This window comes from Anas acuta, chromosome W (genome assembly GCF_963932015.1).
Source record: "Anas acuta chromosome W, bAnaAcu1.1, whole genome shotgun sequence".
NCBI classification, from domain to species: Eukaryota; Metazoa; Chordata; class Aves; order Anseriformes; family Anatidae; genus Anas; species Anas acuta.
In genome coordinates this window covers 28,934,149-28,958,820 of record NC_089016.1, presented here as the reverse complement: position 1 = coordinate 28,958,820, position 24,672 = coordinate 28,934,149, and the positions used below count along the sequence as shown (strand labels likewise).

The 24,672-nt window shown below is 47.8% G+C and overlaps 1 protein-coding gene across 17 annotated transcripts in view; it reads left to right on the top strand.

The window, feature by feature from the left end:
- TCF4 (transcription factor 4) overlaps positions 1 to 24,672 on the top strand; it is a 173,145-nt gene that overhangs the window by 81,616 nt on the left and 66,857 nt on the right. For 14 of the 17 annotated variants that reach the window (XM_068665507.1, XM_068665506.1, XM_068665510.1 and 11 more), the window contains 3 exons: positions 4,207 to 4,271; positions 23,536 to 23,665; positions 24,077 to 24,126. In XM_068665507.1, coding sequence (XP_068521608.1) covers positions 4,207 to 4,271; positions 23,536 to 23,665; positions 24,077 to 24,126 — 245 coding nt within the window. The remainder of the gene's footprint in view (positions 1 to 4,206; positions 4,272 to 23,535; positions 23,666 to 24,076; positions 24,127 to 24,672) is intronic. The other 3 variants (XM_068665517.1, XM_068665515.1, XM_068665514.1) reach the window with 1 other exon arrangement.

Genomic DNA, 24,672 nt, shown 5'->3' with positions numbered 1-24,672 from the left:
GCACGGAGAGGAGTCCTGCCCTCCTCTCCGTAGAGCTCGAGCCCTTCCAGCCTTGCGCAACCAACTTTGAAGTCAAGGCTGAAGTCAACTGGTCCCCGATCATCAGAATAATGCAATTAAGCCCTGATCAGGCTGATGGTATCTATCTGTTCATTAGAGAAAGATAAATGCAGATCTATAAAGTTCTGCCCATTCTTCAGTTCCTGAGAACTTTTTCTTTTTTTTTTTTTTTTTCCCCAAAAATCTGCTCCAAGCTTTGTGTTTCTCATGCTCGGTCTCGCTTCTGCGGGGAGAGCTCCCTGAATTTGCCCTTCCCTTAAGGGCATCGGTCAGTCTTCCTTCAGGATGCTCCCGAGACCCCTTGGGCATCAGAAGGAGCGCGAATTAATTTCGAATAACGTCAGAAATGCAGCAGTAAAATATCAGCTAGGTTAAGGAAAATTGCAGATCTGAACAGACCCCGATTCGGAGCCATTAAAATCTCAATCTTTAATGCTTTTTTTATTTTTTTTTTTCCAGACAGGTTTTCATTCTTCAATCTAACCAAGAACCAAACCCCAAATGTAGGGCATCGGCAACCTGAATTAGAATATTCCGCTTGAACTCATCTCTAAAAAAAAGATGTCAAAGACGGAATCAATGTAAACATTGAATTCAAGGCGCTTATAGAAATAGCTTCACTTCCTTTTTCTCTGCAGATGGAAAGAGTTGCCTCATGCCTCTCATTCTGCCTACCCAAAAAAAGACAAGGTGCCCTATCTCCCAGGGCAGGGGAATCGGATGACTGGCATTTGTGCTTGGGAAGTCGCTTGAATTTTCTACTTAATTCGATTAATTTTTCAAAGCGCACCATGGAGAGGCGAGTGGCTTCTTTTATTGATTGATTGGCAATCCTGGGCTGCTTTTATTTTATTTATTTTTTATTTTTTTTTATTTTTCGCAGTTAAAAATGCGAGCGGAATATTTCGGAAGCGGTGGGTTCAGCTTAGCGAAGATAAACAGGGCTCGGTTCTGGAAGGATTGAGGGAGCCACGGCCGTGAGACTCGGTGTGTTTGTCAGGAACCAGGAGCTGCACGGAGTTCTTTGTCTCTCCCGTGATTGGCATGCACGGTGGCAATTAATTCAATAGATAGATTTGATATAGACATATTTACACCCCTAAGTTTCTACCTCGGATGGCAACAAAAATGCCTTTTCGGCATCCCCGAAAGGATAAGGGTGGACTTGGAAGTGATTAACCACCCTTTGTAGGTCAACTTCTCCCATGAAGCTCCCGATTCAATTGTCAGCCCAGAAAGCCACGGAAGGACCCGGGGTTTGTCGCACGCGTGGAGTGCTGCTAACAAACGGCACGTTTCAGCATTTGCTCCTCTAGGTAGAAAAAAATCCATCAGACGTCTGCCTGGATTCGTTATCCGTCTGTATTTCAAGCTCCTTTTTTTTTTTTTTTTTCATTCTTTCTTTCTTTCTTTTTTTTTTTTTCCTTCCCCCTTCTCCTTTCCCGGCTTACGACAAAATATTACGGAGGGGCACTTTCGGGTTTTAAAATCCGGACGGCGGTACTCCATGCAGTCAAAGACTCGAACGATTAATGCTACCCTTATGCCTCTTTTGAGTAGTTTTAGCCATGGGGCTTGGCACTGCCACCATTGTCTTTGTGCCAAAAAATATCCGCAGCGGCTGCCGCATTCTAGTACTAGAGGGTTGTCTCGAAAATTCCGCAGTGAATGCGTCGGGTGTCTACATCGCCGTAGACGCTCTCTCTTTTTTAAAACATTAAAAAAAAAAAAAAAAGGGAAAGGGAAGGGGGAGAGGGAATCTTTAGCTCTCGGGAAAGGCGCAGCGCAGGCTGCGGTGCTCGAGCGCCTGAAAACGATGCAGTAAATGTACAGTAACCGGGGAAATTCGGGAGCAGCTTTTGTAGCTGCCGAGCACAAATAGTTGCTCAAAGAGCCTCCCCTCGCATATTATCAGCGCTCCCGCAAATTTTATTATCTGAAACAAATGTGCCAGTGAATTTTAAGCAGAAAATCAACATCAAGACTGTAGCTAATTTGAAATGGACAGTTTATACAAAAGATATTCCTCTCCCCCCCCCTCCCCACCCCCCCCCTTTTCCCGAAATGAAGTGTCGGTACAAAAAGTATGATAATTTCATAATTACAGGCGGTGGTGAAAATCCGTGTGTGTGTGGCTCTGTGGAACGGTTTTCTTGACTTTTTGGTGAATTTGGGGTGCTTTATTCTTAAGAGAGCAGGCAGAGCCCTGGCTGCAGGCGGGGACAACACCACCAAGGAAACGCAATAAAGTTAAAGGCTTCCAGCCGCCGGATGAAACGCGCTCACTCCTCATCTCCAAAGCTATCCGCTCGGTGGTAAAAGTGGATGCTGGAGATGAAATCTTTACAAGGAGCATAATCCTAAAAAAAAAAAAAAAAGAAAAAAAAAAAAAGTCAATCTCCTGCTGGCTGCTGTGCCGCTTTGGTACCTCACAGACTTCGACAGAGTCCTGGACGAGTGCCCATTGATGTCATGGAAACACTCAAATTACTGAGAATGATTCATGTCTATGCTGTTCTCTTATCCTCCCCCACACAAATAGAAGTAGATTTTAACCCTGACAACTTGTAATTTGCAGCGGGTTTATTTTTGTATCGGGATAAATATTTTTTAACAACTGAAATTAAGCCCAGGCTTGCCTGTGGCTGATCCGATAGGGAACGGGGGCTGCCGACAGCCGGGCAGCGGCGCGAGGAGCTCGAGGAGCCCCCGGCGGGGCCGCGTGCGCCCCTGCCCCTCGCCTCGTGGGGCTGCCGCTTCGCCCCTAAAGCGCGGGGGTCCCCCCCGGGTTTAAGCGAGGGGTTTAGGTGGCGAGCGACAAAAGCAGGAGCAAAAAGAGGGGCGGCCAAGCAACAAAAGGAAGCTCTGGGCTTGGATTATTATAGGGGAACGGCAGGGGTTTGTTCCCAGCCTCTGTGCGAGCCGAGCGCCCGGTGTGGCTAGCGAGGAGGTGTGCTCGGCCACCTAGGTGTGCTGGGCGATTTGGGATCTGATGTGAGCTCTCCCATCCTTTGTCTGTCGCTCTGCCTCCCCGTGGGCTCTGCGGGAAATGGGAATGGGGCTGGGAAGTCCCAGCAGCGGCGCTGCCAGCCCTTGGCACGTGTGTGCCGCTAGCCCCGCGTCCCCATGCCCCTGGAATTGCTTCTGGGACCATCCGAGGCTTCTTGGAGACGTCCAGCGGGTGACACGGTGCTATCGGGGCCGTGTCTTGGGGTGTGGGTTCATCAGGGTGGCACTGGGGTCGGAGGGAGCATCCCGTCCTGGGGCACTGCTGGTGCTTCAGCCGCCGGGAACAACTTGGATGGCACGAGTGAATTTTTTTGCTGCCTTCTCGGGCGTTGTGCGAGATGATGCCTCCCCCCGCCGGGATTCTCCTCACCAGAAGGGTGGTCTTTTAGTGTCAATATGTTTTGTATCAGCCCTCTTGACTGCTCTTTGTCTCACTAGCACGTGGTGTAGCGCTACTCAGCCGTGACTTAATGCTCTGCAGAAACCACCTCTTCCCTCCTCGCCTTTGCTCAAGCCTGGCCGTTCCCACCTGAAAGACCCTCGCTTTTCCTTTGCAAACACGCCGTAACCCTACCACTGCTGCACGCCAGGCCGCCAGGGACGCGTTTTAAAGCCTTCCTGGGGGGAAAAAAATCAAAAAGGAGAGAGAGGGAAGGGCTGCTCGGGGCTGGCAGAGCGTCTCGGCAGCCGCTGGGCCCCCGTTCAAGTCCCCGCGCCGCTGGGGCGGCCGCAACTTGGGCAGGGGATGGCAAATTTCCAGCCCGGTGTCCGGCTGCCAGGTGCCGGGAAGGAATTTCCCCATCCCAGGGATTGATGGAGGGGCTGTGCAGGTGCCCCCCGGGGAGAAAAAGGGCAGCACTCGGCACGGGGCAGAGCGGGGGCTCTCCGCATCCCGGTTTCTGGAGGTGCGTGGAGCGGTGCCGCAGGGGTTAGGAAGTTTCTTGCACGGTGCCATCCTCAGCTGGAGCAAACCTTAATCCCTTTCTGCTGCCTCCGTGCATTACGCAGCCGGCAGGGCCTATTTTACATATGGAAACAGCACGGGGAAACGTGGGGAGCGTGGTGTAAAACACTCGGAGCCGCCCAGGCTCTGTTTGGATCCGTTACACACCTATTTGTCTTCTCTTTTATCAACAGGTAAAACAGAAAGGGGCTCGTACTCGTCGTATGGAAGAGACTCGAATTTACAGGGTTGCCACCAGGTAAGTGGAAGGCTGCTCAGCAGCGAGCTTGTGATAAATACTCCGCGAAACGAGGCTCGTGGCTGAAATTTGGGCATCCCGGAGACGGGCACGGCGAGGGCTGCGAGCGCGGGCTCCGTCTGCCTCCTTTAAAGCTCCTGCCCGAGCCGTGCTCGCCAGGATACGCTTCCTGGAGGCTGACCTAACGCTGCCCTGGTCCACGCTGCTGCAAACTATTGATTCTTGTCCCCCCCCCCGTAACAATGCTGCAGTGTTTTCGGCGCGGCGGCTCCTTCCCAGCAGCGCAACTCCAGGAAAGGCACCGCAGAGCTGGTGTCGGCCCCCAGCTTTGGATGGCTACCGCAATAAATTATAGTTTTCCTCGAATCTGTATGATGTTGTGTGAAAACAAGGTTGTATTGAGGGATAAAAATGTCTGTGAAAATATGATTTGTTGTCCCTTTTTGTTTCGGAATTGTTTTTGGCTGGAAGTCAAGGCCAGCAGGCTAACAGCAAAGCCGTCTCAAGGGAAGCATGCGTGAGCTAGAAAAATAAGAGTAGTTTAATTAAATAATAAAATGCCAATGTAATACAAAGGTATAGCATGTGTGTGTGTGCCTCTGTGCACTTTGCATTTGCATACTTTTAAGTCTCCAGAGAAAGTCGGAGTCTAAAAATACTATCAATAGCCTCAAGTCTGTGCTTTGTTTCGAGACAATTGATTTTTTTAAAAGACACTTTCTTTTTAATTTCGGGAGCAATATTAATCATGTGTTTAAATTCATTTTGCTCACGAAGAGTGCCAGGCTTCCTTTTTTATTTTTTTTATTTTTTTCTGAGCGCGGCAGCTTCTTACTTTTGGGAAAGTATTGAAAGAGTTTAATGGCCTCCTTAATATTCAGAGCTTTCCGCTGTTGAAATACGCCAGGAGAGAGAAAAAAAAAATAGGAATATGGGGATGCAGTTGGTTTTTGTGTTTTGAAAACAAGGCTAGGAGCTGGCAGGACGCATGGCAACCGGGGTCCGTCCACACGTGACTTTCAGATTTCACCTCAAAATGCGCCTTTTCTTCGCCGACTCTTGGTTTCCTTTCAATCTTCCCATATTAGAAAGGGCTTGTAATACCCAAAATAAGTCAGAGATGAGTTCAGAATGCCTTGTCCCAGGCATTAGAGCCGAAACCTCGCCGATTCCAGTAGTCTCATGGTGTCCAAAGAGTGCTCTGCAGTCCTGTAGGGTCAGCTGATGGAGAAAACTTACTGCCCTGCCTACCCTCTCTCCTTTTTTTTTTTTGAAAAATTGAAGAATATTAGGTAAATATTGCAAAAATAACACGAATAACAGAATTTCCAACCCGGGGAATTTTCTTTCTGCCCATGCATCCGCTTTGGTGAAGTGTAACGGAGAAGGGGCTGAAGCAGCTGACCAATGGCCAGCCGTGAAGGAGAGGAGCTATTTCTAAAAATAAGAACCTCTTGAATTCCTGAAAGGTACAGAAGGAATAATGCTGAATGCCAAGGCTGGACCATCTGTTGTCTGTTCTCCAGGCTGCAGAACTATCAGGATCCACCAAATTATTAACAAGCCTGAACCTTCAGGCTGGGAAGAAAATTTCAAAACTGCAAAGTCTACTGCGAGATTTCCGGGACGTGCTTTCGTGTGTGCTGAGAAAGATGAGCTAACCCAGACAAGAGATGCTGAGGAAGAGGATATTTGGTCAATTCCAAGGAAAATATCAATGGTGATGACACAGAAAATTAAGAATACCCTGAAACTTGGAGTTTTCTGAGGGCTTTTTGCAGCGGGAGGAGTCGCGTGCGCTCCTTTTTCCGAGACCCAGGAGGAGCGTGCAGATTTTGTTGATTTCTGAAAGGTAAATTGCTACCTCCAGATGTGATGCATTGCTCTCTGTAGATGAGTTCCTGGAACAATTAAGGAAAACTAAATACCTAACGATATTGAACTTGCTACCTATTAATCTTCTGGTACGAAAAAAACCACCAACCCCTCTTGGTGCAGACGGCAGCGGCGAGCTGAGGTTTCCTCCCTGTGCTCTGCTCACGCCAAGGAGAAGAGGTCGGGCACGCGGCAAGCCATTTACTCCAGGATGGGTTTTATTCCCGAGCCCAGGGCCCAATTCTGCTCTCACGGAAAACTGTAGTAAATACGACACTGATTACAGTGGGAATGGAGGCAAGCTCATCTTGGGAACCATTTAATTCCATTAGAGAGAAGGCAGCGAAGAAACATGTACCCAAGTTGTTGTCAAGGCACTTTTGAAATACTGGCTTCATTCGAGTTAATGACAAAAACCTCATTTCATTCAGTCAAGTCAGGATTTTGTGTGTTGTCTTAATTCTGCGCTACTCACCATCTCCCCACAGATCCATTTTTTTTCCTTATTGGGCCGGTTTGGGGGGCATTAGCAAGGCAGTGGCATTTAACAACGCGCTCCTCCTTTATCCATCTAACTTTATCCTGGTTCCGCGCTTCGGCTTCCCAAACGATAGATAAAAACATTACTTAAATAACACGATTTAAAACTAAAAAAGCGGTTGTGAAACGTTGATTTATCTTTCTGCCAGAGGGTCTGGATATCCAGGATATCGTTGCTAGACTCGGTAGCGTGTGCTGCTCGGCGTAGCGAGGATCCACTCAGCGGTTAATAGGCGATGGGATCGACTTTGAATAATCCAGGGCCACCGCGCTTTTCTGGGCAATGGTTAATTCCCAAAAGCGCTGAATAAAGAGACCTGGAAAGTGAGCTCGATGGCCAGAAAGCATCCACCGTAGATTTCCAAGGCAACGCATGAGATTGTCGGGGGGAATAAATTAAGAGTTCCTGGCCGATTTGGATGATGCCTTTTTGGTGAGGGCAGAGGGAAGGACGTTTGGCATGAGGTGCTTTAACTTCAAGCAGAACCCCCAAGTCCTGGGATGACTTGGTTTTACTATTAGGAAAGTGAGCCTCGGTGTTGGTTTTGGCTGTGCTGCTTTACTCGGTGTTGCAGAAATACTCCGAGGCTGGCTGGAGCCATCCCATCTCCAAAGCTGGGTCAGGAACGAAGCGTTAAGGTAAAACGAGTCGAGTTACACAAGCTCCGCCAGTTTTTGCTCTTTTTTTTCGGGTTTGTTTTTAAATACCTGCTCCCAAAACGTAATAAATCCCGAATGAGATCACATCTCCCAGACTTCAGCTTGACTCAAGGCCCCGTGGTACAGGGAAGGGCTGCCAAAATGAAGGCCACAGGCTCCCTCCTGACCTCCTTGCTGTGTGCCCGGGCTCCTCTCTCCTCTCCATCCTTCCTTCCCTTGCTCCCCCATCTCTCCGGAGCATGGTGGCAGGGAAAAAAGGGTCACACATCATGGGCGAGGGGGATCCCAGCGCGTCCAAACTCCACGGGACTTGGCGAGCCTGAGAGGAGTCCCTGGCACAAGCCTTGGGGTTTGAATTTTTGAACGCTCGAGGCTCGCTGAGCAGAGCAGGGGGTGTTTGTAACACACCTTTGACAAGGATTTTGTACAGGGGCAATGGAAATATTGCTGGAAAACTTGAAAATGAGCATAATGGGGATGAAAGACCGAGGCAGCTTCTGTGGCAAGTGCGTGTGGATTAATTCAGCCCAGCTGCCCGTGCCTGTGTGCCCACGAAGTGTGTAAATCCTCGCATAATGGCGTTCTCATGCTGAGGAGGGAATGGCCAGAAATAGCGATTGCCCATTTTCTTTTTTTTTTTTTTTTTTCTTCCCCAAGTACTGGGACTTCCTTTTTCTGCCGTGAATTATTGAATTGTTGCAACATCTCTAATTATGTGAAGAGGAGTCCAAGCAAAGAGAGAAAGGGAGAGGAAAAAAAAAAAAAAAAAGAAAAAGAAAAAGCAAGGGGGGGATTATCTTTTTATCTGCTATGTACTTTTAAAAGGCCCTTCTTCAGTGCTTCATTCAGCACGAGATTGAGCCTAATGCATATTCCGAAATCAGGCTTCCGACTGAAGCCACTGCAGAATAACTGCTGGAAAATGCTGGTAGCATTGCACGGGGGCTTCGGGCAGCTCGGAGACCTCCCAGCTGAACTCACAAAGGCTGTCCCGTGCATTCAAATGCTATTTTTTTCTTCTTTTTTTTTCTTTTTTTCTTTTTTTTCATTCAGCAGCACATTCTTCACTATCTCGCAGAGCACTTTGGGGTTTTGTTTTTGGGGTTTTGTTTTTGGGGTTTTGTTTTTGGGGTTTTGTTTTTGGGGGTTTGTTTTTGGGGTTTTGTTTTCGGGGTTTTGTTTTGGGGGTTTTGTTTTCTTTTTTTTTTTTCTTTTTTTTTTTTTTTTAATGGCCTGACCACATTTTCCTAGTAAACAGTAAAAAAAAAAAAAAGGCAGCGCTCTGGCTGCAGCCAGGGAAGGTGTGAGCAGGGGTTGTGTGCGTGTCAGCGCCCAGCGCCGCTGCGCTCGGAGCTGCTTCTCATTTGTACTTCGTTCAGGGCAAAGAATCTTTGCGGTTTTATTGGGATTGTATACAATAAGTTATTAAATTTCATCTCTGTAATACACCTGCAGTAAAATAACAAAACATTACTGCACTTAAGGAACATGTGTGTGTGTTGCAATGTTCCACCCCTCCCTTCCCAACAGCTGCTTACGGATTTCAAGATCCATTGTATGTATTCCCCAGAGCCCACCTCTAATAATCGAGACACATCTGCCATTGCAGTGTTATAGGCATATGTAGTTTTATTGAAAACTATACCTGTATAAAAAAAAAAATTAAATAACTCCTACCGCAATTAAATTGGCAAGCTACCTTTTCTGCAGATCATATTGCAGACCTCTGGAGACGCGGCGAGTTCATTTGATTCTTCTGTTACAAATCACTTAGTCGTTTTTTGCTTAGTCAAATAACGAGATTTCCTCACGGTTTGATGGCGAGATTCCTCTGCCTATAACAATTCCTCCATCCCTAGAAAAAAACACACAAAAGCTATCCTGAGATGATAAAAGATACCTAATGTACCCAGGAATGCGGGTCCTACAAAGTCTATTGCTAATCCGTTTTTGTGATGAGATGTGAAGCGCCAGTACCCTTAATAAACCCAGCAGTGCTTTGTTTATTTGCTGTTAAATATTTGGACTCTCCGACCTCTCGGCTGGGCAAAATGTGCTTACCAGCCACAGCTGCGTCGGGATGCGATAAATAAAGATTAAAAAAATAAAATTATGCTCTACTGTAAGCGTAGCCTTTGATACTTTGCTACCAGCTAACATCCTGGCTACCGTGAGGTCTGTGATCGGTGGGGCTGGGAAGCATCATTTCTCCTGCTAACTTCTGTGGTGATTTATAGCTGGAGAAGGTTCACCTCTTGTCGTCGTCTGTGCTCGAGCATCTTGCTTTGGGAGGTGGAATCATTGCTTCTGCTCCAGAAATTAGTTCTAGCGCCCATAAACTATCCTCCTGTGATCGCGGGCACGTCGTGGACTAATGTTTTGGATGTTACAGCACTAAAATAATGACATAAGAGATAAAATTTCCATGTTAATCAAATGTATTAAAGGAACAGACTTAAGTTCAGATGTCTGAATGGCTCATTTAGCAGAATTCCTCATGCATCCAGAAAGACACGGTTTCATTGTCCATATCATAATTGAAGAAATGCTAAAACCCAACACTGCAATTTAGTGGTAAAAGGAAGTGCTTTTCTCTTAGCCCTTTGGATCAAATGTTAAGCTGAGGGCTATTTTGTTGGAAGTGAGCATTCCAAGGGCACCTTTCTGGAGCTTATAACCTGGCAACAGAATAGCCCTGCTATTTGTAATGTGCAATAATAGGTTTATGTTGTGGTTGAGTGCTAATAGGAGCTGGGTTTGCCTTTGCAGTCACTGCACTCTGACTTTCCGTGCTATCGTCAAGGCGATAAAAAGGGGAGCGATGCTCGCCCGCGGTGGTACCACAGCGAGCTGTGACCCCGCCACGCTGCACGGTGCTGGTTCAGGTCTGCTCAGGGCTTGATGGAGGACCTCCAGCAAAAAGGCGGCCTGCTTTGACCAATTCTGGCAATTTGCAGGGTCAGAGTTGACTGGTGAGTGCCCTGGCATGTCCAAGGGTGACAGCCGAGGGTGGTGCCCTTGGCATATAAGGTATGGCTTGGTGACTTTTGCTGATCTAAATGCATAGAGCCTAAAAAACCACCCCCAACAACAAAAAAAAACAACCCATCCATGCCCAGGTGGGTCTTGAGTATCACCCCCCATCCCAGTACAAACACGTTTGCTGGTGGTTACGTGGAATTTCCCCTCTTTCCAGTTGTGCCCTTCGGGTTACTGGCCAGCAGGGCGTTCAACTCCAGCTCTATCTGGCCATTTTCGGGAAGCACGGCAAGACCAGGAGCTCGTGTGTGCATGCACACAAACAGCACGCGTGGCCAGGCTCTTGGCAGCTCCCCATGCAATAGAGATGATTTTAAATCTTCTTTTCTTGGGGTTTGTAATGCTTAGGAAAGCGTCGACCTCTTGGCGTTGCCACAAGCCCACGTGGCCGTTCCTGTAGCATTTGCTGCGCGCTGTCGCATTGCTCATTTCCAACAGACCATTTCCAATAGCCTTTTTACTGCCCAGAAGTTACTCCGCGCTTCCACCACCCCCTTCTGACATGTGGTTACCTGCTGCTTTGCAGGGGAATGAATAGCATCTTTAATCACACTTAATTACCATGCGGCTGCAGACAGGAACTTCACATACAGAACAGCTCAAGATGGAGAAACGAGATCTTTCACAGGCACGGATAGACGCAGAAGGCTGATTATTAAAATAAACACTGTTTTCAAAATGTATGCTACACAAATTTCGGTCGGGATCTGTACTTTCTAAGAGAGCTATTAATTCACATCTATAAGGAATAAAATTCCTCTCGTTTTGCAAACTTCTTTGCAGCGTTTCTCGTTGCGATTCAGGCAATCTGCAAGTTGTCCAGATCTCCCCGAGTTTCGAAACCTAGTGCATCTCTTTTGCTTACGCTTTGCATGGGCTGATATTTATATTTTAAGTCATTCAAATTAGTCAGTAAACAGTCCGGTACGTGTAAACACCGAAAAATCGGTGTTTTAACAAACCGGTGCCATAAATTCAGACAGCAGACATTTCTTGCTGCATTGGCTCTAGAATTTTTTTCACCTGTTTCACTGCATACTCCTCGGGAAGGTCCAGATAAACACAAGCCCATGATCTGTATATTTTTAAGAGCTTTCCAGTAAACTCTCACCACCTGATTTTCACAGAAAGCTCTTTAACTTCCTCCTCGGTAATAACTGGAGGAAAAAAAAAAAAAAGAAATATGTTCACATCCCCCTTGAAAGACCGTGTTTCAGCATTGCAGTTGCCCCTCGGTGTCTGATTCCAGCCTTCACCAGCAGCGACCTTAGAGGTGGTTTTCCTACAGGAGATGATGCTCTGGCCAGGCTTCTTCTGTTGTGTGATTTATTCCTTTCCTTTTTGGCTTAAAAAATAGGAGCGATTTCTTCTGACAAGTAGAGATTTCAGGGAATGGATGAGGATATGAATCCTAGCAGCTATTTATGTATGGAATAATTAAAAACAATGACTAAGTTGTGCTCTCATCCTGCCTAAAAAAAGAAAACCCGCTGCTACCTCAGACACACAAGCACCATCAAACGGCTTTGGAGTTGTCATGGAGCGTTCCTCACTTCTTTAGGAAATTCTTTGTCTTCTCACATCTGAAGGTGCTTCTCTAGCTTGTTTTAATTCAGTATTAAAGTAATTCTCAGAAAGAGAAAGGACTGAATGACAAACTGCCCAGGGTGACACAGCGCGGGGCATCCCAGGTAAATGGGATTCGGGCTCCAAGTCCCACCTGTGTCGCCTATGACCCTTGGGAGCCCCCTGATTACCTCAAGGCCTTTCCTGGGCTTTGTGGGGCCATTCAGAGATGCAAGACAGAGGGGTGGTCGGAGCCTGGGAGCAATTCCCGGTATTGGGTTCACCGAATCACCCCCCGGGAGCAGAAACCCCTATTTCGGCGCAGCCGTGCCCGAGTTAGGCCATCTGTAGGCTGGGGGCCATCGACCAACGAATTAGCAAGGCCTTGTGGTGTGACTTTCTCGCTTCCCCTTTCCTGTTTTGCTTGATTTTCGTTGTTCCCCTTTCACAGCCCTTTTTTTTTTATTTTTTCCCCTGTAACTGTCTTGTGTTTTGCTGCAGTCTGTGGCTGGTGTGAGCACAGTGAGAGGAGGAGGAGGAGGAATCGGCTTTGTGTGAGGGGCTGGACGTGCTCCTCACAGGTGGAGGAGTGGGTCTTAAGCCCCGTCACACCTCTAAAATTGACATTTTTTGGGAGATTACACAAACGATCAAACTTTTTGTGTAAGGGAGTGGGATTTTTTTCTCGCTTTCTCAATCCTGTGGGACATTGGTGCCTGCAGGTCAGCAGGACAGTGCGTGTGGGCTCTGGGACAGCCCGCCAAAAACTTGGCATTTTTGTAAAGTTCAGTTTTTGGCTCTTGAAGGTATCAGGAAGAGGTGGTTGAAGGTATCAGTAGGAGGTGGTTAGTGCCAGCCACGTGCTGGTGTTTGTGGAGGATCAGCCGAACTCAGAGGAGAGCCGTGGGCCCGCGCCTGCCCAGCCTCCAACCTGCCCACTGCTGACCAGGCCACACTCCTTGCAGGCAAACTTAAAATACCCCCCTTGGCCTCTCCTCCAGTCAAACAGTGCAAAACTCTGCTATCTCCACACTTGCCAGCTCTACAGGCCGGATATTTTCCAAATTCTTCTTATTTCAGACCTGTTATTGTTAGGCCGGCCGCGTGGCCTCATGGGCTTCCCTCATACCGCCCTCCTGCTCTCTCATGTCCTCAGTCTTATTTACCTCAGGAGCAGCATTTTTAAAGTAGATTTCCCCCCCCCCTGGCTTTGTAAAGTGCCGAACACATTGTTGGTGCTTAACAAATAATAAATAATAATACCCCAGAAGCCAGGTATGTCTTTATGCCTTTGCAGCAGATGAGGTGCATGTCTGCCAGGCATTCAAGCCTTGCTGCAGTATGTTTAGCAACAATGGAGAAGTTAATATTTTTATTTTGTTTTGAAGTTAATGACAGAATATAGCCATCTGTCTGCATGTTTATAGGTCTTTCCATTTTATTTTTTAACCGTTTTCCTTCTTTGAAAATGGATCCTGCTTGCCTGTCAGGAGATTATTATTTTTTTTTAAGAGTAAAGGTATAAGCTATACGAGAGGTAGAATTATGGATATTTCCTTGTCTTTCAAAAGTATCTGGGGAAAATGCATATAAAGTCAAATAAAAACCAACGGAATCACTGAAAATATAACTCACTTGGGTATTCCTCTGTTGGTTTTTTACATCCCCCTGTAATATACAGGATTACCTTTACAACATAGACATTGGATAACAAGGTGCTGTGACAAATACAGTTTCTAGACAGAGATTGTTATTCTTTAATGCAATGCAAAAAATGCCAATTAACTGCCCAACACATTATAGTCACCTACAGAGAAAATCAGCCAGAAAATCCCCCTTGCTTAATGGCCTTAGGCCATAATAAGAGGCTATCTTGCATCATCACGAAGAGTCACCTGCATCTTGTCCCATGTCTCGTTGGGAGCAGAGCTCCTCTGCCTTCACCTAGTGCCCTTCCAGTCCCTATTGTCCCAAACACTACCCAGTAGTCATGTCTTGGTTCATTGCTCCCCTTTTTGGAAGCCTTTGGTGTTGAACAGTGAGAATTTTCCATGAGTCCTTACAATTTTCTTTAAAATATGTATTTCCTCTTAATCGTTTTTTTCAAGTTTTATTCCGTGATGACCAATCTTTGGCAGGCTTTATAAAATGACTCATTTGTAGCCCAGCTTTGGAAGACTTGTGAGAAAATACACTTTCAATTCGTGCTCTTCCAACTGCACCAGAGGAGTGTCCTTCATCTATGGTGCGACCACGGTGCAACACGCACGGAAATTTCTACTGCTCGTGCGATTTATGGGCACATCCTGATATCGTACGATAGACTTCATGTGGTCATACACATGTGGAACAGCACAGACAATTTCAGGATTGCAAGTGTACAAAAGGAAATTGATGTGTGTTTTGAAGTAGCCCAGCAAGGACAAGCGAGGCTTCTTCCTCGCATTTTCTTGCCACTGGGTAGGGCAGCAACGATGCTGTGCCAGTGCCCTTTAGTTTTCCAGTTTCTCGAATCTCATTCTGAAGTTGGTGGGCTTCACAACGTTTGTCATGTAACTTCTGCTGGCTCTTTGCTTTCTTTTCTGCTGCCTTCCTTTATCGGGTCCGTGCTGCAAGGCACGTCGTGCATCTCCATGGGGCGCTAGGTGCAGGCGAGAAGAAAGCAATGTCTGCTTCCCCAAAAGCAGCAGTATTGCAGAGCAGGAGCAAAGCCTCTCTCTGCAGCGTAGGCAACCAAAATGCTGCCTCCACAACACAGAAGATCCTCATCACCTCTTCCACGCAGAAAGGAGGGAGGAAATGCAGCTGTGTGATAGCAAGCAGGACACGGAGCAGGTCTGCTCTCCCCTAGCTGCCCCAGATGCCCCCTTGGAGGCACCTAAGTAGGCAAAACTTCATTTTCTCTTAAAAATGCATTTTCTGAGCTAGCTGCAGGGCAGCATGGAGAGCTGGCCGGGTGGCACGCTCTGCTCTGACTCACCCAAACGCCAGCTTGCTATCCTTTCACCTGTGTCAGCACAAAAAGGTGCTTTTTCTTCCTGCCCGTTCCTCAGAGCAGCTGAATTTGCCAATTTTGTTGTTGTCGCAGGGCAATTCTTATTTATTTATTTATTTATTTTTTGGTCCTGTCTTCAGCACAAGGTGACCTGAGCTTTGCAGACTGTACTTGAAGTGAAGAAGCCTTCACGTTTTGCTCAGCCACAGTTACACATCGTGTACGGGGGGATCACTTTCCATCGGGCAGCAAATGGCTTAGCTACGTGAAAAAAAGACCGTGAGGAGCAGAGGGAAATTTGAAAGCGAGGATAAAGGAAAGTTCCTGTAGTTTAAGCTCCACATTCGTGCCGTTGGTTGGCTTTATGTGTGTTCGCATGGATCTGGAAAACAAAAAAGTGATGATACAGCACCGAGAGGAGGCTGGGGACACCCAGCCACCCCTGCCCTCCCCGCGGTGTGCATGGGCTGACGGCAATGCCACGAATGTGATTTATTTCCAGCTTGTCATGTACCGTTGGGTCCAAAGCCCACTTCTTCCCCCCAGCTTCCTTTCCAACGTGTGCTTGAGGTTTCACTTCCCTGCTCCTCGCCCCAAGCAAGCTCAGGCTTCTTGGTGTGAACATGGGGATGGAAACATCCCTCCCAAGCCCCTGCGGGTCCCAAGCCCTGTGTCGGGCGTGCAGGATCGTTTGAGGAGCTTTAAATAAAAGCTTTTAGTCTGTGGACAGCTTTTTCTTTTTTGCTTCTGCCCTATAAAAAGGGGGAGGGCGTTGTTTATCTTTCAGGCTGATGAATAGTAATAAGTCTGAAAATAAAAAACAAAACCACGCACACACACACACATCCTCCGAGGCGCTTCAAGTATTTAGCATGGGTTTTGTTATTTTTTTTTTTTGGACAGGAAGTTTCTTCGGTCTCTTAGATGTTTGTACGGCAACTTTTCTTTGGTTAAAAATATTACTAGCATAATTTCAGCAAAAGGCCGTTTCCCATGCATTTGAACTTCTGTAAGCCTTTTTCTCTGTGTTCTCCCATTCAAAGGGAAAACAATAATTATATCATTAAAAATGGGAATTCAGCCACCAGACACCTTTTCAAGACTGAGGCGTGTCAGGGTATTTTACCCTGCCTGAGACAACCTGAGCCAGGATTTTTGTTGTAAGCCGTTTGTAGTCGAACGCTTACACGGGGAAGAGTGATGATAATTGACTTGTTAGGTTAACGGGGCTTTTTTTAGGGTTTCTAATAAGTTGCCAGCGAAGAGCCATTTTGAAGCGAGCAGCGGTAGGACACCCTCACTGAATCATGTTGAAGTGCTTACTTGAACTGAAAAAAAGCAGAGCCCGGCGAAGGAATTCCTGCCAGCGACTCTTCGGGATTTTTTCTCAGGGAAAAACCAGTGCAAAAACGTCCTTCTCCGCACAGCGTTGGTTCCTGCATGTCATTAATCCTCCCCGTCTCCTATCCGTCTCCCCCTCCCCAGAAGTGACCGCGATGCTGATAGGTACCAGATGGCACGGGATCGGGGCACTTGGAGATGTTGGGAGCTGCACGGAAATAGGGCTGCTCGGGTACCGGGAGGTGCTGTGAGAACCAGGGAGGGAGGACACGTATTTTATAGTGTACAAACCAACAGGCTCTGGTTTTGTCTGATTATTATTGAACCCTACAAAAGAAATGAGGGTTTTTAGGGTACCCTGCTTTCACTCCATGCCAACACTCTGATGTAGGACAGTTTTTTATGTCTAGAAACATTCCACTACATATCTAGCTTATGTTTCTGAGCAGGCTATGGATTTTTTGACCCTTTTGGAAGATGTTGTAGCTCAGTTGGGCTCTCCGTGATGTGGCAAGCCTCCTCTATCGCGTCGCTGTGTTTGGACACCCTTCGGATAGGAATCGCTTCCTCGTGCACGAGCAATTCCTCCAGTAGCTCTAAGCTTCAGTTCCTTGATGGTGAAGTCTTACAAACGTTATCACATGGTGTTAGAGTCTGCAGAGAGATGGGAGCTCTCTGAAGATCCACTCTGGATTTCCGCGGTGTTTGGTGCAGATTGTTCTGGGCTGGATCTTCTCGGGCATGGGCGCTTGTGCAGGGCCCCGTTCTTCACGCTCTCATCCACATCCAGCTCCCTTTGGGCACGCTGCTGTTTCCAGAAACATTTCTCTGCTCGGGGAGCACATCTGCAGGTGAGGACGTGGGCTTCGGTCCCGTGTGGCACAGGGACAACCTTGGCACCTCGGCCATCTGCAGCACCGGGAAGTCACCAACTGCATCATCCCGTCCCCTCTGGGCACAGCCAGCAGCACCAGGACTCTCCAACCATGAACCACTGCCCATGGACTTGGACCAAAGTCTCCACTTGCCTATTTTATCCCGTTTTCCCCTGCCACCCTCACGCGCTGGGCACTTTTGGGATCATCCCCAGAGGTGGCACGGGGCAGCCCCTTAAACGTGGCTGTTGTAAGGCTGGTTTTGGGAACCTACTGCTATCGAGCAAAGGAGCTATCTCCAACTCCAAGCACTTCCAGCAGAAGCTGCACAGCAAAAAAAATAAAAAAAAATCACAAACAGAGCAAAGTCTGCATTTAAAAAACTCCTTAGTTAGGAGGAAGTCCCTTCTTCCCTTGATTTTTTTTGTGCCTCGCACTTGTTCAGTTGAATTGCTTTTTATCCACGTTTCCCCGACCGCGAGGAAACGAAATATTTTCATTCTCCTGAAGCTTTAGAAAAAACACTGAGAACTGTGCCGTTGATGGCGAAATCATTCACTGCAAATGCGAAAGCCGGGATCGTTAATGCAGACAAGTAGCTAACCTTTCGTGATAATCAAGCGGCGGTGTAATCATCTGAGTCATCGTGCATAATGGTGAATAAAGGCAGGGGAAGAAGCAAACATACGAGAGTAAATGTGGGGAAAACGAGCTCAAAAGTTACAAATCTTTTTTTTTTTTTTTTTCTCCTGCTCACCTGGAAGAGATGAGGAAAAGGAGCGAAGAAGAAATTGGAAATCCTTGCTGTCAGAACCTCAGGCATAGTCATGAAAAATGATTTGATGATACCTGCAAGCGTTTTTTTCGAGGAAAAGGTCAGAGTCGAAAGCAAAGTGCTGAGCACCGCGCGCAGCCGTCTGAAGGTGCTGCCCTGGAAGGCAGAAGGAATGAGCCAAAAAGGTTATTTGCCATCAAGATGGAGCAAAGAAAACAACCAGAAGAAAATCTCTCCTGCTCCGTGCTCGTGAGCGTTCCCCAAAAACCAAAACTCTGTGAGAAATAAAATCTCGCTGCGAGAAGCTCCTTTGTTCCCTCCAAGCCCAAATTTTTCTGTAAATACTTTGAAGAATGACGCTTGGTTGAGCAAAAAGGAAAACAGTACCTGAGCTCGACAACATCCTCGGTGGAACCCGAGGAAATTGTTGCTCTGTGTTTGCCATCAATGGTTTGCAATTTACACTTGGCATTAGCGAGGAATACTGGACCTAAACGACACACAGAAGATTTTTCAGAGAGCTGCCAAATTTCCAAAAGCCAAAGAAAGGAGTATTTGTAGGAATTGGACAGATTACGAACAGATGCCCTGATAGTCACATGATAAGTGGAAATTTAGTTTCATAATTTGATTAAAAGCAGAGGATTGAAATCACAGAAGGAAGTAACCAAGAAATGATTCAGATGTCTATGCGGCATGACTTAGTTAACTTGACTTAAGTGAAAATTCATAAAGCGAGGGGAGGGCACGGAGAAGGAGCTGCGACCTGGCTGAGGAGGAGATGCTCTGCGGCACCCTGCGAGCTTGCGAGAGAAAAAAGAAAACAGAGCAGTTGCGGTTCGAAATCGGGCGTGTTGAAAAAAAAAAAAAGAAGAAAAAAATAAAAAAGACCTCCTGTTCCTCTGTTTCGGCATAAATTAATGTGATTTCATCAAATTTAGGTTGCTTGGGGTGCACTGGGTGGGGAGAAGGCCAAGTGAGGTGGTGGAGGCGCGGGTAGCCGGCGAGGGAATGGCCTTGGCCACGTTCCCTTGGGCTGGTGTTTGGTGGGAGCACCCCAAATCGTGCTGTGGGGCTCCAGCACTGAGGGTGACTGCATCCATCTTGGTTTGAGCTCTTTTTTTCTGGAGGAAAATGTAATTTGGTGGCAGAGAAACCCCATAACGTGTGGGTCCCCCGATATATAGAGGCTGTAGGGTGCGCAGAGGTGGTGGGAACGGGGAAAGCAAAAAGGTTTTGGTCTTCGAGGGTGCACGGCCTTGTGATGCGAGGGGTGCTGGAACAGCAGGAAAGTGGCAGGGCTCTTCTTCGTGGCTGAAGTGCCCGAATTCTTCTCGTCCATGGGAAGTTGATTGCAAAAGGGGTTTGCTTTTCGATCGATGCGTTTTCCCGTGCGGAGCGGGGACCATCTGTCCCGCAGCCCCCATCCCTCCGCCGGGCTGGGGAGCGGCGAGCGGGGCTGCAGCTGCGCGCGGGGACGCTCGGCCCTGAGCGCCGCGCACAATCGCTTGGCAGCCGTTCAGAAAAGGAGCTTAATCTCTCCTCCTCTAAGCCCGTTTTTCTCTTCCCTGCGACGTCCCCGCGATGGCGCGTTTGATACCGGATCACGATGCGGCGCGGCGATGGCAAAAAAAAAAAAAAAATACAAAAATCTATCCAGGTTGTCAGCAAAAAAAAATAATAAAAAAGGCCCTTTCTGAAATATTTTTTCCTGCTCAGCTTTATCATTTTATCAGAGGATTTGGGATTACGGGCTTCAAGGATCTTTACCTTTAAGCTGAACTGATGTGCTGTTAGCGAACGGCAGCGCTCTGCCGTACCCTACCCTCACCTGCTTCTACAATAAAGGGGATAGAAAACAATTTTTAGAAATCTGTTTCCTACCTACACGGGTCTGAAGGAGAAATTTAAGCAAAATGCTTGTTGGCATCCGTGTGATTTTGGTTGGAGGAGCGAAACTCCAGGTTGGTAATGGAGCAAGGTTTGTGTTTCTCCAGGAGGGGTAATATCGCATCCATATGGATCTTCCTTTGCGCGCATTTCCTCCCCATCCAGCTTTCAGTCTTTGTCTAGTTATTCAAATTTGGGAGGCAGGACTCACTCGTTAGTGACTTCTTTTACAGATTACCAGAAAGAAGACAGGATTGCGTGGAGCAAAGGCAAAAACATTGCAATTGATGACAAACACAGCCGCGTGCCTCCGCGCCATCCTGCTCTGTTGCGTTTCTTTTCTTCTGGGGTTGGGTTTCGCTTCAACCAACCATCCTACTGGCAAACCCCGAGCATTATTCGCTTTGTTTATGATAAAACAAACGGGCTGCCAACTGTCCGGGTCCGCGAGCATCCGCCGGCAGGATTTGTACAGCTCGAGGGTTCGGAGTGTTTGGTGGCTCGCCGGTTGCACCCAAAGACACCCCGCTTCCCCTACGTCGAGCACATCCACGTGTTGAGCCCCTCTGTAAAAAGTCTTCAAGGGAGTTTGACCGACGTAACATTTTGGGGTTAAACTCATCTTTTCTTAGTGGTAAATACAAACTTTGATGCCCAATCATTCACGCCGCGCCTGAGACCCAACTGGGAGCAAACGCAAGCTCCAAAAGCTACGTGATCTATGGCACTGTGGCTTGCAAACGTTTCATCTTTCTCTTTGTTGCAGGCCATTAGCAGTGTGACACGGAGGCTGAGCAGTAATAAATGCCCATTGTTCCTTCTAGGAGCATCTCGGAATAAGTACAGATATGTTTTTTAGCCGAGTTTTCCTCCCTGGAGCGCTCGCAAGGTCCCCTTAAGCGCACAAACCCACCTCTTTTTGTAGCCTGTGCCAGACAAAGGAGGGCGCTTGGGTGGTTGGGGCTATTTGGGGGTTCGGGCTCTTTTTGGGACCGAATGAAGAAATCAGTGACACTCAGGATGGGAAATTTGGGAGATGTGTTCGAGAAAACCTAGTTTTTGTGGCAGCAAGAGCTTCTTGTAGCCGAGCTCCTGTGCCGAAATTGTTGGGAGGCGGACACGTAGCGTGAGCCAGGAGCGGTCTCCACACGGGCGCTTGCGTGCGCCCAGCCCGGCCGTGGGGAGCCCCGAGGGCACCCCGGTTGGTGCCGCAGGTATTTGAGCCCGTCCAGCCCATCCATCGCCCTCATTTCAGCACCTACCTGCTAGGTCAAGAGGAAGGAATAGTCATTGTGAAGTGCAACTAGTGGCAACGAGAAGCATTCGATCGGGCGGCAAACAAAAGGCGGGCAGCCCGTCGGACCGGGGCATCTGTTTACTCGTCATGTAATAACGCAAATTTGGGATCTTTTATTTTTGGTTTGTTTGTTTGCTTTTTTCCCCGTAGAAACCTCTGCATCTTTTTTTCTAGAGAGAAATGTTTGGATGAAAAAACAAAAACAACATAGGGTATGTGTGTGTTTTCTGCTCCCGGAGTGAATCTTGTTTAAGCTCCAATAGTTTGCAAACGCTGTCTTAGAGACTTTTTTTTTTTTTTAAATCAAATTAAATCTAGTAGGCTGGGTATAGGAATTTATACAGCTGATGGCTGTAAGTCTTTCAGACTCCCCGACATATGGATAAAGCATGCACAGATTTAGCAGGTCTGTCTTTATGTTAAAACGTATACGTGATAAAAATATATGACTGAATCGGATTTTTGTGGTTAGCACTGTTTCATTCTGAAATGCTCCGAGACATTCAATAAAATCCCGTGTATTTGCAGAGGATATTCACAATGAATTGATAACCTTTTTTTTTTTATATATATATATATATATATATTTTTTTTTTCCCCCAAGAGTTTTTGCATATATTTCTTTGCCATTATGCAATAGGCTCGCAACCATTTTTGTGCCGGTGCAGGTGCTGTTTATTCCGAGGAGCGGAGGCATTGCAGGTGTATATTAGGCAGGAGCTGAGCGTCAAGATATTAGCCCAAAGTACGCTTCTGCCTGGCGTGCCTGCATTTTTTTGAGGTCTTTGAGGGGTCTGCGAAGCCAAACGCTGGACTGCACGCCAAGAAGGGGGTCGGGACCGCGTCCGTCGGGCGTCGCTTGCCCATACGTCGGTGGCGATTTTCCTGTAGCTGCTCCAAAAAAAAAAAGAAAAAAAGAAAAAAAAAAAAGAGTAATATAGTTTTCGTGCAGCAAAAGTTCTCTCCGAATGTTTTTAGACGGGTAGGAAAGGCAGAAGGATGTTTTAATTTCTGATTTTCCAGCTCATGGCTCATATTTGACCAACTGCTTTCAGCAGAAGACATGCCACTTTGTTGAGCTATTTAGGAATCAAAAAGACTGTCTTAATTTAAAACAAGGAGCCTTTGTTTTAGTTGGTGACTGCCTTGTGAAATTTTTCAGTTCTCAGCGGGTTAACCAGGGAACAGGGGCAGAGTCATAATTGGCCTATTTAGAGTATTTTGCATGTGAATAGTGTGTTAGTGAAGCATTACTAAGTCTGTTGTGAGTGACATGGTGATTAGAATTTAGATTAGGGAAAACACATTCTGTACTTTATCAAGTACAGTAATTAGTTCAGTCAGTAAAAGTTGATTACAAGTAACGATAAAGTTAGATTTTTGGTGCTTAATTTTAAAATTTCTTTATTAAATGGTAAATTTGTTCTTAATATAAATGGTGGGATCTACACCTGTTTTATTGCGTATCAGAATAATTAAAAGAACAATGTGCTCAATGCAGAGTATAATCAGGGGATTTATATATTATGGGTAAGTTTCCGTGGAGTTTATAGCAAATAGAACATTACTCAGGAAATTGTTCTTCTGCCGGAGCCTCTTGGAGATGTGTAATTTCTCTGGCGGCGGCGGTCAGATAACGTTTGCCGCTCTCGCAGGGCAGCCGGGCTCCGTTCGTAGCCGGGGAAATGTCGTGCTTGCCGGGATGCTTCTCGTTAGTTAATGGGAGAGGCAGAAAATGGATCTAGTGCAAGTCCTTTGCTGCTGCTAGTGCGGCTGCCGTACAATAGCCTTAATTGTTTGGGATTTTCGGAGGTGCTTTTTGTTGGTTTGTTCTTTTTTTTTTTTTTTTCTGATGGCATTGCAAAAAAATCTGATTAACGCACCGCTCCCGCTCGATGCGCAGCCTGCCGTGTAGGTTTTCGCCTTGCACACCGCGATCCGTTTAGGACTTTCACCTTCCGTGGGGACAATGAGGCTGCTTCATGCGCTCCGAACCAACCGCACTGTCAACAGCAGGATTTTTTTTTTCCCTTCAGTTTTATGATGGCTAAATCTGTCTCGCGTGCAGCGAGGAGACTAAATGGCTCCCAAACACGTCGCTGCACCGAGCTCCCAAAGTTTTGCAAACACTGATTGCGCTCGACTAAGTCGGCACTAAGTCTCCTTTAAATGTAAAGAATCGGATTTGAAATTCATTCCTTTGCGCTTTTCCGGGGGGAAAGGAAAGATGCGAAGCTGGAAATTTTGGCGCTGTCGCCTTTAAAATGTTGGCAGGTCCTGCTTTCAGGGTTCCGGGTGCTTAGGAAGGCTGCTTTGCTGTGTTATTTTTAGGGGTGAGAAATAGCTAATGATGGGGGGAAGGCAGCTCGCACATGCACGCGCGCACACGTGTGTGTTTTTTCGTCTTTTAGCAAAGTCTCCTGGGAGGGGAGATGGACATCGGCAACCCCGGGGCGCTCTCCCCCAGCAAGCCGGGCTCCCAGTACTACCAGTACTCCAGCAATAACCCCCGCCGGAGGCCTCTGCACAGCACCTCCATGGGTGAGTGACTTCGTGCTCGGCGCTTTCGCCCCGGTTCCACGCACCGGGAGCGCTTCGGGCCCCGCGCGAGGGCGCGGGGAGGTGAGCGCAGCGCAGCCGCCGCCGCTCCTCTTTGTGGGGCACGCGAGGAGCCTTCGAAAGTCGCTTGCTCAAAGCAGACCCGCGCCAGGCGAAAACAAAGGCCCCGGGGCTGGAGGTGGAAATATGAGGGGTGGGCAGGAGGCTGGCACCCCTCCGCCGTGCCCACGCCGCTGGGAGTGGGGAGGGAGAGGCGGGCAGGGTGATTAGCCGGCTTGCTCTTTAGAAAACCTCGCTGGCAAAAGAAAAAAAAGAAATAAAAAAAAAAAAAAGCCCATCTTGACGAAGACACCGTTTTATCTTTTTATTTATTTATTTTTTTTTTTTTTGCAGAAGTACAAACAAAGAAAGTTCGGAAAGTTCCTCCAGGTTTGCCGTCCTCAGTAAGTACCGCGTGCGCCCGCCCGCCGCCGCGCCGTCGCTTTGCTGGGGGGAAGGCAGGCACGGGCACTCGTAGCGAGTGGCACAGGTTGTGGGCAAGGTGAGGAGAGGCACGGAGCCTCGTTGTATGGCCTCGTCCGGCCTCAGTGACACCTTGGGGACGAGCGTGCGTGGGTCACGTTGAACTCTGAGAGGCAGAAGCGCCGAGCCGCCGCGCGCCTGGTGGGCCGGGCGCGAGCTTCACGTGCCGGCCGGCGGCGCTGTCGCTGCGAGGCTGATTTATGGGTTCGTGGAGCGAGGTGCACGGGGAGCATCCCCGAGAGCTGACCCTGCTCTCAGCCCACCCCGAGGTTTCCCTCCCGCGCCAGGGCAGCGGGCGGCCGTACCTGCAGCGGGCGCTGCTGGGCTGGCACCAGGTGGCCGCCAGCGGGAGCCAGCTGCTGCCGGGGCGCTGGGGGATGCTCAGGGCATAATGAGAGAGCTGCTAATTACCCAGGGCTTGCCCAGGTATCTGCAAGCATCTCGCTGCTACCTCTTTGTGAGGAGGA